Consider the following 12,816-nt stretch of genomic DNA (forward strand, 5'->3'; position numbering starts at 1 on the left):
AGGTTACAGGCCCCAGGACCCTGTGCATGAGCTTCTCCATCCACCCTCCCTACAGAAGCGGATGCTTGGCAGACACAGCCAGAATACTGGATTTTGACTTCCCTTCCCGGTAATCGCTGGAGACAGCCTGGCTCAGTGATTGAGGCTCCCATAGAGATAGATGCAAAATGGAGAGGTTGAGGCTGGGCTAGGAGTCCATTGCTTTGCTAGAAGATGAGTTCATTTTAAGAACTGCGGTGTTCTCTGCTCCTCTTTTCTCAAATGCTTAGGTATGACCGTTTCCTACACAAACCTCCCCGCAGTGGGCAAGTTTTGCTTTGTTTCAAGCCCAACCAGCCCCATTTCCATCTCTGAGTTCTGGGGACTCTGACCTCTGTCCAGAAGAGCAGTGACAGCTTGGAGTAATGTGGGCGTTTGTCTGGTTCTCTTTAGGCAGAACGAGACTGTGATTCCCGGGGAGCTCCCGCTGGTGCAGGAGCTCACGGCCACACTGCGAGAATGGGCTGTCATCTGGCGGAAGCTCTACGTGGTGAGTTTTCCCCTGGGGTCGGAACGGGTGGCGTTATTCCTGGGCTCTCAGCCTGTCTGTCCTGCTGCAAAGCCGTCCTCTGCAGGGGGCCAGCCACGTGTTAGTCTGTGGGGACTGGGTGCATCTTGCCCGGACCGTGCAATGGTTGATAACTAGCAGGTTCCCATTCCCCAGAGTAGGGTCATTGGTGATACGGGGGTGGAGGAAGTGGATATAATCGTTAGTTCAGTCTTTTCTCAGATGACACCAGGCCGATGGTAAAGTAATGAGGATAACAACTGCAAACACTTGGCGTAGTCCTAAGTGCCAGGAACTATTATTCATCCTACAAGGCTCCTATGAAGTAGGTGCAATTCTGACCAGCTTATCAGTGAGGAAACTGGGCCATTCTGTTAACCTCTGTATGTAGTGAACATTAGGGGCAGCTATCTTGCACAAGGCCAAGAATGTTCAAAGTCCGTCAGCAGCAAGCTTGTACCTGTATCCGCTTTGGGATGTGCTTTTCACGGCATCAAAATATACAAACACTGTTTTCTAAAGTTCCTTCTTTCCCAGTGGCCTCGTGGATAAGCATTGCTAGGTCTTGTCGCTGGAGGCATCTTCAGCCTTCCCTGGCTGGCCGGAATTCCTGGAAACGTGCTTCTCTTGTTCTCTGTAAATGAGTTCAGCAAGGGACCACACTCCCCTAGATGGCCTGGGGGTCATTCTCCTTCCTTTATGTGTTTTTTTTTTTTTTTTTTTTTTTTAATCTAGGTTGTTTTTCAGTCATGTTTTGAGTCTTCATTTTGACTCTCAAAAGCCAATCTTATAAGTTATTGGGAGCACATCACTCTCGACCATGAAGAGACAATAATCAAAAACTCACCCTGGCATAATTCTAAGAGTTCCTGTTGTTTCCCAGGGTGGATCACAGCAGCAGAAATCACCAACCCCTTTGGTGGAAAAGCACAAGATTTTTCTCTGCCTGCCCAGCCCTCAAGGCCAAGTTTAAGCCCTTTCTTCTTCATAATCTGTCTTCTAAAGACACTAATCCATACGTTTCCTTCTGGACTATAGGAGCACTTACAGCTGAACCCATCATCTGGTCCTTCGGGCATACTGCCTTGTAATGCAAGTGATATTTTGATCTTTTTATGTTTCATTGAGGAGAGAGCTAACCTGTACGTTCTTAAATCACAAGCCCCAGGAGAATAGAGATGCTGTTTTAGTAAGCCCTTTGGCCTACGTCCATCATCTTATATTTCTACTGAAAACACTCTCTAGTTCTGGTTAATTGATTGGTTAGTGGTGGATGGAACAAGTTTGATAGATGAGAAATGATGTAGACATCAGTTAGCTCCTTAACATAGAGTTTCTGGAAATCAGTGAGTGGTGAGACGTATTAGATAATAAGTACCAGAGAAAAGGTTTTTTTTGAAGGTGGAATGTACAGGGGTGAATATGGTAGACTTTTCCTCTTGCTAAAACACAGCTCTTGTGCTGAGTTTATTATCTCTGACCTCCACACGCCCACAGGTAATTGTGCCAAGTCTACTCTTGAAATGAGAATCAGGGAACCATGGAGGAAGAAGTACGGTTCATGTATTTGGGCGTCCAAATCCCTTAGCAGTTAAACGGCAGTGAGCTCAGGTTTGGGATTTCTTATGTGGGTGTTCTTGTTCCACTATTTAATAACAGAATTGGGTTCTAAGTTTTAAAAAAATCCATCTCCTGTCAGAGGGTAGCACATTTTTCATCATAATTTTGACATCTATTAAAATAATTATTTTGTTCTTTGGGAATATTTGAAAAATGTCTTACAGCTGCTATTGGTTGACTAAAATACATTCATTGTGGGAACCTTAATCAACTGATAGGGTTGAGCAGTCTGCTTCTGCTTTTGATGTGCGATCACCATTAAGAAATAATCTACTTCCCCCAGCCAGCATGGGTTGAGCGTAGACCTATGAACCAGGAGGTCACAGTTCGATTCCCGGTCAGGGCACATGTCTGGGTTGTGGACTCAGTCCCCAGTGCGGGGGCGTGCAGGAGGCAGCTGGTCTGTGGTTCTCTCTCATCATTGATGTTTCTATCTCTCTCTTCCTCTCCCTTCCTCTATGAAGTCAATAAAAATTTATTAAAAAAAAATAATCCACTTCAAATGGTTTTGTTATAAATCATGGCTTTCTTTGTTTTTCCCTTGTTCCTTCCTAAACATTGATGGTTCACTTTAGACAGAATTTCTAAACTTCTTTCTCAAAAATTTGTGTGTCAAAGGGAAAACCTCAAATATTATGCTTCACTGGGAAAAAGTAAAAGGAACCAAAATCTGTAGTTTTTACCACCACCAACCCCCCACCCACACCTCATACACTTTTTTCCATGTTTCTGTGTTCTGATTCTGTGTGTGAGTTTCTTCAGCCTAGGTAATGATAAAGACAGATTTTTTTCATCTATATCAATACTTATTTCTCTCGTGCATTTCCTGTCACAGATGATGAACCGTGCATTCTGTTTGTCTCCAACCTGTGGTACCTTAGGACCTCCACATTGCCTAGTTCTGTTCCAGGTCTAAGTGCATGAGGAATTGATGTAGACCAAGCATGTCAAACTCAAAGGCTAACACGGGCCAAATAAACAAGGTTTAGGTTTATGTGGGCCGGAAAAAAACAAAACTTTTAATTTTCATAGAAACATAGGTTTATTTCGATAGAGACATGCTGAATACAAAGGGCTGAAATAAATGAGTAATCCTATATAATAAAAGGCTAATAAGCAAATTGTCCCCTTGACCGGGAGTTCAACCGGGAGTTCGACTAGGAGGCCGGCTGGCTGGCCAACCGCCCACGGCCCCTTCCTCCGGCTGTCCCCCGCCCCCCCACCCTCCCCCATCGGGACAGCCTGCCGGACCCCACCTGTGTACAAATATGTGCACCGGGCCTCTAGTCGTTAACATAAAATAATAGAACATTTTAATAAAAATTAATATTTTTTCTTGAACATTAACTTGCCAGGTAATGAATAACTGCACAAATTAATAAGCGTAATGCAAATAAACCTATTTTTCTTGTTCTCCGAAAGTGAAATATTTTCTGTCGTGCACACCACACAAGTCAGTACAAGACTACGTGGCAGTCGGCTGCTAAAATATTCCCTGCTAGTATTAGTGGAGAGAAATGGTGCCCCTGCACGTAGGCGAGTAAGGGAAATGAATGCAATACGATTATAGTGATCAGTCATTAGGGAAAGTTGTAGTTCGTTATTAATAATTATGTATAACGGTATTGTAAAAATCAAGTTACGAATTTTTTATTAAAAAGTTTCTTACATACCGTTATATTGGCTGGGCCGCAAAAATATTCGTTGTGGCCTGCAAGTTTGATATGCTTGTTGTAGACCCAGAGTCTTACCTGAGAGGAAGATGCGGTCCATTAACTAGACTCGGCTTCGCTGTGTAAACAGGGGCAGTTGTGCTGGACAGGAGAGATTCGCTTTTAGAGAGTCACCTGAACAGCTGTGATTCGCTTTTAGCAGCTATCCTGTAATCTTGTGAAATAACCATAAATATTTTTGAAAGGGAGGGGAGTTCTTATGCTGAAATGAGAGGAACCCATTCATCAAAATAGAAAGAAGGAAGGTCCATCCGCCATTAACCAAGGAACCCCATCTTCCTTCTGTTCTTCTTTGTTACATTAGTATTATTTTTCCCATTTATCCTGGTTGGCCAAGCTGTAGGGGACAGACACAGGACTAGAAATTGGGAAGCTTGGTTTCTCATCCAGGCCTTGCCCTAACTGGCCTTTTGGTCTTGGGCAGGCCCCTCAAGGTCCTCAGTTGTCTGCTGGATTTTGCTCTTCTGTAAAAGTGATATAAAATCTGCCTTGTTGACTCCATAGAGTTTGAGGTATGAAAAGAAGTGATGCCTGCAAAGTCATTGTATAGGCAGACCAAGGACTCTGCAGCGTGAGCACATGACCCTTGATGCTGCTGTTGCTGGAAACAGGAGCGGCTCTGGCGGCCCTCCTGCTGGACAGCCTTGGCCCGTGTCCCTCTGATCTGACTTGGAGACTCTGAAGCTCCCTTGTGTACACTGCCTTTATCCAAGGCCACTTCCTCCCCATGTGTTATCGTCTTAGGCGGAGTGACCTTGAGCACTCAGTAACCAGGCTGTTTCTCTCCATAGATAGGGAGCCTCCTTCGTTCAGGTTCAAGTGCAGGAGGCACAGGTCATTTCAGAAAGGAATGCAGAGTGCAGACTCGCAGCCGCTTCCCAGGCGCCAGGCCTGCACTGCTGCTCAGCCTCGGTTGGATCCTGTTTTACCGCATGTGCTTTTAGTAGCTGATAGAAAAGAAGGAAACTGTGAAGGAGGAGGTGGTGGCCTGTGAAATGGCAAGACTGTGGACACTGGTGTCAGACAGGCAGCCAGTTCTTAATTCTGGCTTGCTCCCTTGCTTGGTACGTACTTTTATATTCACAAAAAGGAGCGAACCCAGTAACAGTTACCGCAACAAACCAACCGCAACAGAGAGAACGCAGGTTCTGAAGGCAGGCTTTGGGTTCAGGCTCTGCCACTGGATGAGCCCATAACCTGAGACGAGTCCTTTGACCTCCTTAAGTTAATTTCCTCACTTCAGGTGGTAATTACATATTGCACAGGCCTTGCAAATTTGCTGTAAGAATTCAATAGACTAATCTGTGTAGAACTCCTGGGACAGTGCCTGGCACTTGTCTTTAAAATGGGCAGCCCTGATTACCCCCTGACAGCACTGTGGGATGACCCAGGTTAGAAGGGATGGCACTGTGGGATTTAGCCCTGAGGTCTGTTAAAGGGGGCCCTCCAGCTTGGGGCCCCTTCCAGCCCTATGGGGACCTAACTGGTTCAGGTGGATGGCTTGAAGTACGCAATCCATTTTTCTCTGCTGCCTCTCGGGATTTTGCAGTTTTGCCCGCCCTGGAAAGGAGAACCAATGAGCTGGACTTGCCTTCTTTTCTTTCTAGCGGCACATTCCTGCTTCATGTGAGTCCCCCCACTAGAAGGGCAGACGCCTCTGCATTGATTTAGACACGATTGGGTTGTTGTAATACCTAAGTTTACCTTTTCCATAACAATCAAGTTATACTTTCTGAATACACACAACCCTGCATCCTACCTCATAACATTATACTTTCTCAACTAAAAATCAGGTCTCGAAAACTGACATGTTGGAGTTTACTTTGGGGGACATTGGGGCAAGAACTTTTGAAAGAGGGACCCCTGGAAATGGAGATGTTTTGGGTGTCATACACATGCTCTACAACAGCTCACCCTGAGACTTAGCTCGGTGCTGCTCCCATCTTCCAGTTGGAGAAATGGTTTGTTGAGTTTTGGTCAGCCAGGATGTTTTGTCCATATAAGATTGGAAGAGGAATCGAATCCCATCTCCTTAAGGAATGGGGAACATCCTGCCCAAGGGCCATATTAGGCCCTGCCAAGGCATTAGGGGTGAGTTAATTAAATGTTTGACCATGCCTGGCCTATGTAGCTCAGTGGTTGAGAGTCAGCCCATGAACCAGGAGATTACAGTTCGATTCCTAGTCAGGGCACATAGCCAGGTTGTGGGGCATGCAGGAGGCAGTCCATCAATGATTCTCTCTCATCATTGATGTTTCTATCTCTCCTTTACCCTTCCTCTCTGTAATAAATAAATAAATAAATAAATAAATAAATAAATAAGTGTTTGACCAAATATAGCAGGCTAATTTTTAAGTTGATAATTTTGTATGGCCCATGAATGATTTTATAAATATCCAAATGGCCCTTGGAAGAAAAAACGCAAAAAAATATAAGAACCCGAGGTAGGATGTGGTTAATATATATTTTGAATTAAGTAAATTTAACTATTAAAATGAAGTTTATACTAAGGACTGATCTCCTTTCATTTAAAATGTGCCAGCAAAATAATTTGAGAAAGAGCTATCATATGACCCAGCAATTCCTCTCCTGGGTATATACCCGAAAACCTCAAAATCATGTATTCACAAAGTATATGCACCCGTATGTTCATTGTAGCATTATTCACAGTGGCCAAGACATGGAAACCACCAGTGTCCCGTGATAGAGGACTGGATAAAGAAGATGTGGTCCATATACACAATGGAGTACTACTCAGCTATAAGAAAGGATGAAATAGTGCCATTTGTAACAACATGGTTGGACCTTGAGAACATTATGCTAAATGAAATGTCCGTCAGAAAAAGCTAAGAACTATATGATTTCACTCATATGTGGGATATAAAGCTGAAACTCATGAACACAAACAGCAGTGTGGTGGTTGCCATAGGAAAGAGGATTGGGGTGAAGGGGGTCCTGATATATGGTGACGGGAGAAGATTTGACCTTGGGTGGTGGGCACATAGTGCAATATACAGATCTTGTAACATAGAAACCCACACCTGAAACCTGTCTGTGCATGTTGACCAATGTCACCCCAATAAATTTAATTTTAAAATGTGCCAGCAAAATAAAACCTTGTGCTAGTCTCTAGTTCTCTAAAATTCTGGAGTAGAACAAATGCCCATAACTGAGGGGGCTGAGGGAGGGAACTTGCCCCATACAATGAATCGCCCTTTCTTCTCATCATCGCATATCCGGGCAGATTAAAGCTACTTGGGTCTAATCTTTTTGAACTGGTGCTGGGTACTGGCTTCTGGAACATGGGCTCTGAAGTGTAATTAAACTGGTCTCATAGTTTGAAACCAGCGTTTGGTTGCTTATTACTAAGGACAGAAATTCCCGTACCAACTTCTTCCTGTTGTCAGACAATTTCATCTGTGAGTTGCAAGCTCCACATCATGCTAGCTCTCAGAGAGGCAAGGGCAGTGATCGGGACAGGGCAGGGACAGAGTTTTGGGTGTTTTTCTAGTTGCGGTTTTTTTCCTACTTTGGTGCCTGGCTTTCAGGATTTCTTGTACTACTTCCAGAGGCAAAACTTGTCCTTTACTGGAATCTTTTCTTTAAAAATCAAGCCTTGCCCTGGCCAGCATGCTCAGGGATTAGAGCATTGGCCCAAAAACCAAAGGGTCTTGGGTTCGATTCCAGTCAAGGGCACGTACCTGGATTTCAGGTTCCTTGGCCCACCTGAGGCATGTGAGGGATGCAACCAATTGATGTGGCTCTCTTTCACATCGATGTTTCTCTCCCTCTGTCTTCTCTCCTCTTCCCCCCTCCCTGCCACTCTCTCTAAAATCAATGGAAAGAATATCCTCCCTCTAGGATTAACAAAAAAAACAACAACCTAAAAATCAAGCCTTTGCTAGTCAGCCAAAGCCTTTAGCTGAGAGGAGAAGGCACTAGAATGGCCAGCAAGAGTGTGACGGAGGCCTGTGGGTTCCCTTCCTCCCAGAGGAAGAGTCAGTGCAGCCCAGGACACAGGAGCAAGACACCGTGGGGACCCCAGGAGTGTGGGAGGTGTGAGGTGAATTGCAGAGCGCTCTGTGCAGGTGAAATGGAATGTAGAGCCACCGAGTGTGCGAGGGCATCAGCAGGCATCCCATCGGCGGAGGACATGAGTTTACGGTCTCCATCTTAGACTTGAAGGCACTTCTCCTAGGGAAGGAAGGGATCTTCCTGCCCGTCCCTTGGTTTTACAGGTGGGTGTGTCAGGGAGAATAATTTGCCCAAAGTCACTTGGGAAGTCAATGGTAGACTTAGAGATAGAAATCAGGTCCCCATACATTCGGTTAAATACTTTGCCTCTAAACCCTAAAATCCCATGGAACAGGAAAGGTTGGTGATTCTTCTGCAGAGGGCGATGGGAGGAACAGAGACCCGCCTTTGGACGTGGTCTGCATTGTTTAGGAAAGGGGAGCATTGAACCCAGGTTTCTGACCCCAGTGAGGCAGTGCTGTTGCCTCAGTGACCCCAGAATTCCTAAAGTGCTCAGTTCTTGCCCTCTGTATTCCTGCCATCATTGAAGGCAAAGTTGTTTTCTCTTATCGATTTATTTTATCACTACAAAGTACTTTTTGTACTAGGCATGTCCATTTTAATAACTATATATCTACATAACCGTTAAAAATAAATACATTTGCAATCCCATGGCTGATACCTACATAATATGCTTCTCTAAAGAAAGCTTGCTGTTAAATAGCCTATAAAATAATTCTGTCATTTTGAATATGCCTCCAAATTTAAGAGAAGCTCCAGTTTCCCTATTTATAGCAATTTAACAAAAACAGTCAGTTATCATTAACTTCTAACCACGTATGTAATGTGCATTTTCATGTCACAATTAGTTTCCTTTTATATTAAAATAATTTTGAAGGTCTTTTTAAAAAAATAATTATGGTATTGATGTCCAATAAACTGTGCATAGTAAACAACATTTGTTGCAGCTCATAGGAATATTATCATTAATGATCAATATGTGATCATTGACAAACATAAAATTTTGCAAAATTAGATTTAGGTATATAATTACCCTATAAAACAATAACTTTTTACAAAAATTATTTTATTTTTTTCCCCATTACCATTCATCCCCTTATACCCACTTCCACCTCCACCTAACCCCCTCCACACAAAATAAAGGTAGATAGGCATCCAGAATCAAAATGTAAAAATAAGACCTCCGAGATCTCTTAGTGGAAAAGAGGGTAAAACTTGAAACAAATGCAGGAATATCTTACTGTCTGGTAGAAAAAAATATATAGATATCTCTGTTTGGTGGAGGTGATCCTCAAATTGAAACCGGAGTGGCATTATACATTTGAGTTGTCCAAATTTGTTTTTGAGTCCCTCCTCAGTCCCAGGATTGTGATGACTTTTGCAGATAGGATCAAAGAAATGTATAATAATAAAAGCATAATATGCTAATTAGACCGGACGTCCTTCTGGAAGACCTTCTGGACGAAGCCAGGGCTGCGAGGGCCAATCCCCTTGCACGAATTTCGTGCATCAGGCCTCTAGTTATAATAAATGTCCTGCCCTCCTAATTTTGTGACAGTGGCTGCTAGTGAAGAAAAGGTGGAGATGAGAGAGGGCTAGAGGTACCAGGGAAGGTATTGTGCCAGGCAACTTGGGCTGTGCAAGATTAGAAAAGGGTGTGGGAGGTTAGGGCAAGACTGGAAAGCAGATGGAGACTCATGGGTCCTTGTCTCATGGTTTTGTGGGGGCACCCGATTTTCTCCTCACCTGCCCTCATACGCTGCCCCAGGAATCCATAAAGTGTCAGGGGCCAGCTATGGCTCAGAACAGCCAGCTTACTAGTAGAACAGTCTGAGGAGTGTGGCAACAAAATCCATTTCCTTAAAGTAGAGGGGGAAATTGTGTGCTTTGGTGCGCTCCAGCCTGCTCGATCAGAAGGAATTGGGCAGAGTGAGTCATAGAAGAATGGCTATCTCATCCTTCTTTGGGGGAGAACTTGGCAAGCAAGGCTGACGTGGACAGGCAATAATTAAGTTGCCTTGGCTAACGTCTAGTGTAATTGAGACCAAGACTGGTGAGTGTGTTTGCAAAGAGCTGTCGCTCCTAGGGGCTCCCCTGGGACTTCGAGCCCTTTCTTGACCACATTATGGGACCTAACAGCTTAATTAAATTGAGAAAGCATTTCAAAAATCCTAGCAGGGAACAGACAAATAGATTGCAAATAAGAAAAGAAAAAAAAAAAGATCTCCTTTTTGCCCAGCAGCTTTGAAAGCAAATTTTATTTAGCTTCATTTCTCCATCCGTTTTCCAGTTTGAAGGACGAGATGGAAACATTTTTTATAGAATTTACTGAAAAAACAAAACAAAACAAATTTTACCTTTGCTCATTCAAAATGGGAATTAAAAGTCTCATTCTTATGCTTTCAAAAGACCAGCTGATGAGAAAGAGGCAGTTCAGAAAATGCCAAAAGCCTAACGTGCAGTGAGTATCAACATTTTAAGCAGTCTTCGCAGCCTGTGTTTTCCAGATCAGTGGTGTTAATAGAGCAGATTGCAGTCACCGATAAACGTGTTGTCTCTCCCTCGTATTCTTACAGAACTTTGACTTTCTTTTCGGGCCTTTCTCACACTCTGCTAATCTCACTGCTGCCTCCCACTGTCCCCACTTGTAGGCGGAGGCCTCCTCCCTCACGTTTACTCTTTGTTCAGGAATATCGTGGATGTTTGCAGCACTGATTCTAGTCGATACCTTGTGTAGCAGCTGTCCTGGAATTATTGTGGAAGGACATCACCCAGAACAGAACGTGCTGTACAGCCAGCAGCAACTACTGTGTGTGTGTGTGTGTGTGTGTGTGTGTGTGTGTGTGTGTGTTTGTGTATTGGCATTTCAAAAATATTTTTTTTTTTATGATTTCAGAGAGAAAGGGAGAGGGAGAAAGAGATAGAAACATCAATAATGAGCCCTAGCCAGTTTGGCTTAGTGGATAGAGCGTTGGCCTATGGACCAAAGGGTCCCAGGTTCGATTCCGATCAAGGGCACTTACCGCGGTTGCAGGCTCCTCCCTGGCCTGGGCCCTGGTTAGGGCACTTGCAGGAGGCAACCTTTCTCACTTCTCTCTATCTTTCCCTCTCTCTTCCACTCTCTCTAAAAATCAATGGAAAAATATTAGGGAGGATTTAAAAAGAACATCAGTAATGAGAGAATCCTTGATTGGCTGCCTCCTGCACACCCCCACTGGAGCTCGAGCCTGCAACCCCGAGCCTGTGCCCTGACCTGGAATCAATTGTGATGCTCAACCACTGAGCCACACAGACCAGGCTGGCATTGTTTTTATAGCAGATAATACTTTCTATAATTTTAGAAGTGTATGGTTATATAAACATATCATGACTTTTCACCTATAAAAAAAAAAGAAGTGTTATTACAGTATGCATGGGGTATGTTGAATTATACAGGTTTTTATTTAAAAGGCATATTTCAGAAATGATACACAAAGCATTTTTCCCTGGCCCATCTCTGTATAGGGGCACCTTTCCCCATGTACACCCTATCATATCTTTATTTATTTTCCTTCTTGCACCTTTTTAAATTTACTTTATTGGGGTGGCATTGGTTAATAACATTGCATAAGTTTTAGGTATACAATTCAGGTAATACATCATCTGTAGATTGCATTGTGTGTTTTCCACCCAAAGTCTAATCTCCTCCCATCACCATGTATTTGATCCCCTTTACTGTCTTTATCCTTCCTCATCTCACTTCCCCTCTGGTCACCACCGTTCTATTGTCGTGTCTATGAATTTGTTTATTCTTCTGTTGCTTTCTGTTTCATATACCACATGAGTGAAATTATATGGTTTTTGTCCTATTTCTTATTTCACTTAGCATGATGCTTCTTGTACTATTCATAGTCTGAAATTATCTTTTGTATGTATGTATATATTAATATTATATATATTACATATGTAAATAGTATATATATAAATGTATATAGTTTACTTATTTATTGCTGTCTTTTGCCCTCTAGAATGTGGCTAGAATTTTATTTCCAGCACATAGTAGATGCTCTTGACCTTTAAAAAATATAATGAATCAACCAATCATTTAGATAGGACTAAGGTCATATGGCTCGACATAAAGTATTTGACTCTTAAAATGATTGGAGTACAGATGATTAGTTGGTCATAAGTTAAGTTAGTTCAGTTATAGGCAGTTCTGACTGAAGCCCAGGATAATGGTTAATTTTTTTCTACATCTCACAATTTTCTGGATGGTCTACCAGTTTTATGGGGATTTTAAAATAACATTTTACATTCTGAAATGACAGTTCTTTCTCCATCCATAATTCCCTCACACTGTACCCTTTATACAGCGCCTGCTCTGTGCCAGCTCCTAGGGATGCAAAAATTGGCAATGGCAAGCTCCTTGCCCTGTAGGCACTTCCATGTAAGCGGAGAGCAAGCTAAGCCAGCCAAGGCTGGGGTTCTGATGCTGTGACAGGACTTAATTCCAGGAGCTGGGAGAGGGACAGTGAACTCAGAGTTAGGGTTTCGAGGAAGAGACTTCTGACTTCTAAGTTGAGGCCTAACAAGTAAGAATTAGCAGTTGATGGAGGGTGTAGTGTGTGAGTGAGTAGGGATGAGCAGGGAGTAAGCGTAGGGGAGAGGAGAAAATGGTTCCAAGTAGAAGTATCGTTAAAGGGTCTGGAGCACTCAGGAGAAATGGACGTAGCTCTGCATAGAAGGAGCATAGATTTTTGAGGTAGAGATTGGTGTAAAATGCAGCTACGTTGACCTTACAATTGCTCATCTGTTCCTAAAGTTCTACTGGGAAGGGAGTGGGACTGGCTTAGGGCAAGGCCATCCCCTCACAGTGCATGGCTTACTGTATGGCACAGGTAC

At 43.3% G+C, this 12,816-nt stretch overlaps 1 protein-coding gene across 1 annotated transcript in view; it reads left to right on the top strand.

Annotated features, from left to right (window-relative positions):
* Positions 1-12,816, top strand: part of DOCK5 (dedicator of cytokinesis 5) — a 206,434-nt gene that overhangs the window by 82,895 nt on the left and 110,723 nt on the right. The window contains exon 5 of the mRNA XM_036314683.1: positions 433-529. Within this exon, the coding sequence (XP_036170576.1) occupies positions 433-529 (97 nt within the window). The remainder of the gene's footprint in view (positions 1-432; positions 530-12,816) is intronic.

The sequence above is a fragment of the Myotis myotis genome, unplaced genomic scaffold, assembly GCF_014108235.1.
Source record: "Myotis myotis isolate mMyoMyo1 unplaced genomic scaffold, mMyoMyo1.p scaffold_m19_p_6, whole genome shotgun sequence".
NCBI lineage: Eukaryota > Metazoa > Chordata > Mammalia > Chiroptera > Vespertilionidae > Myotis > Myotis myotis.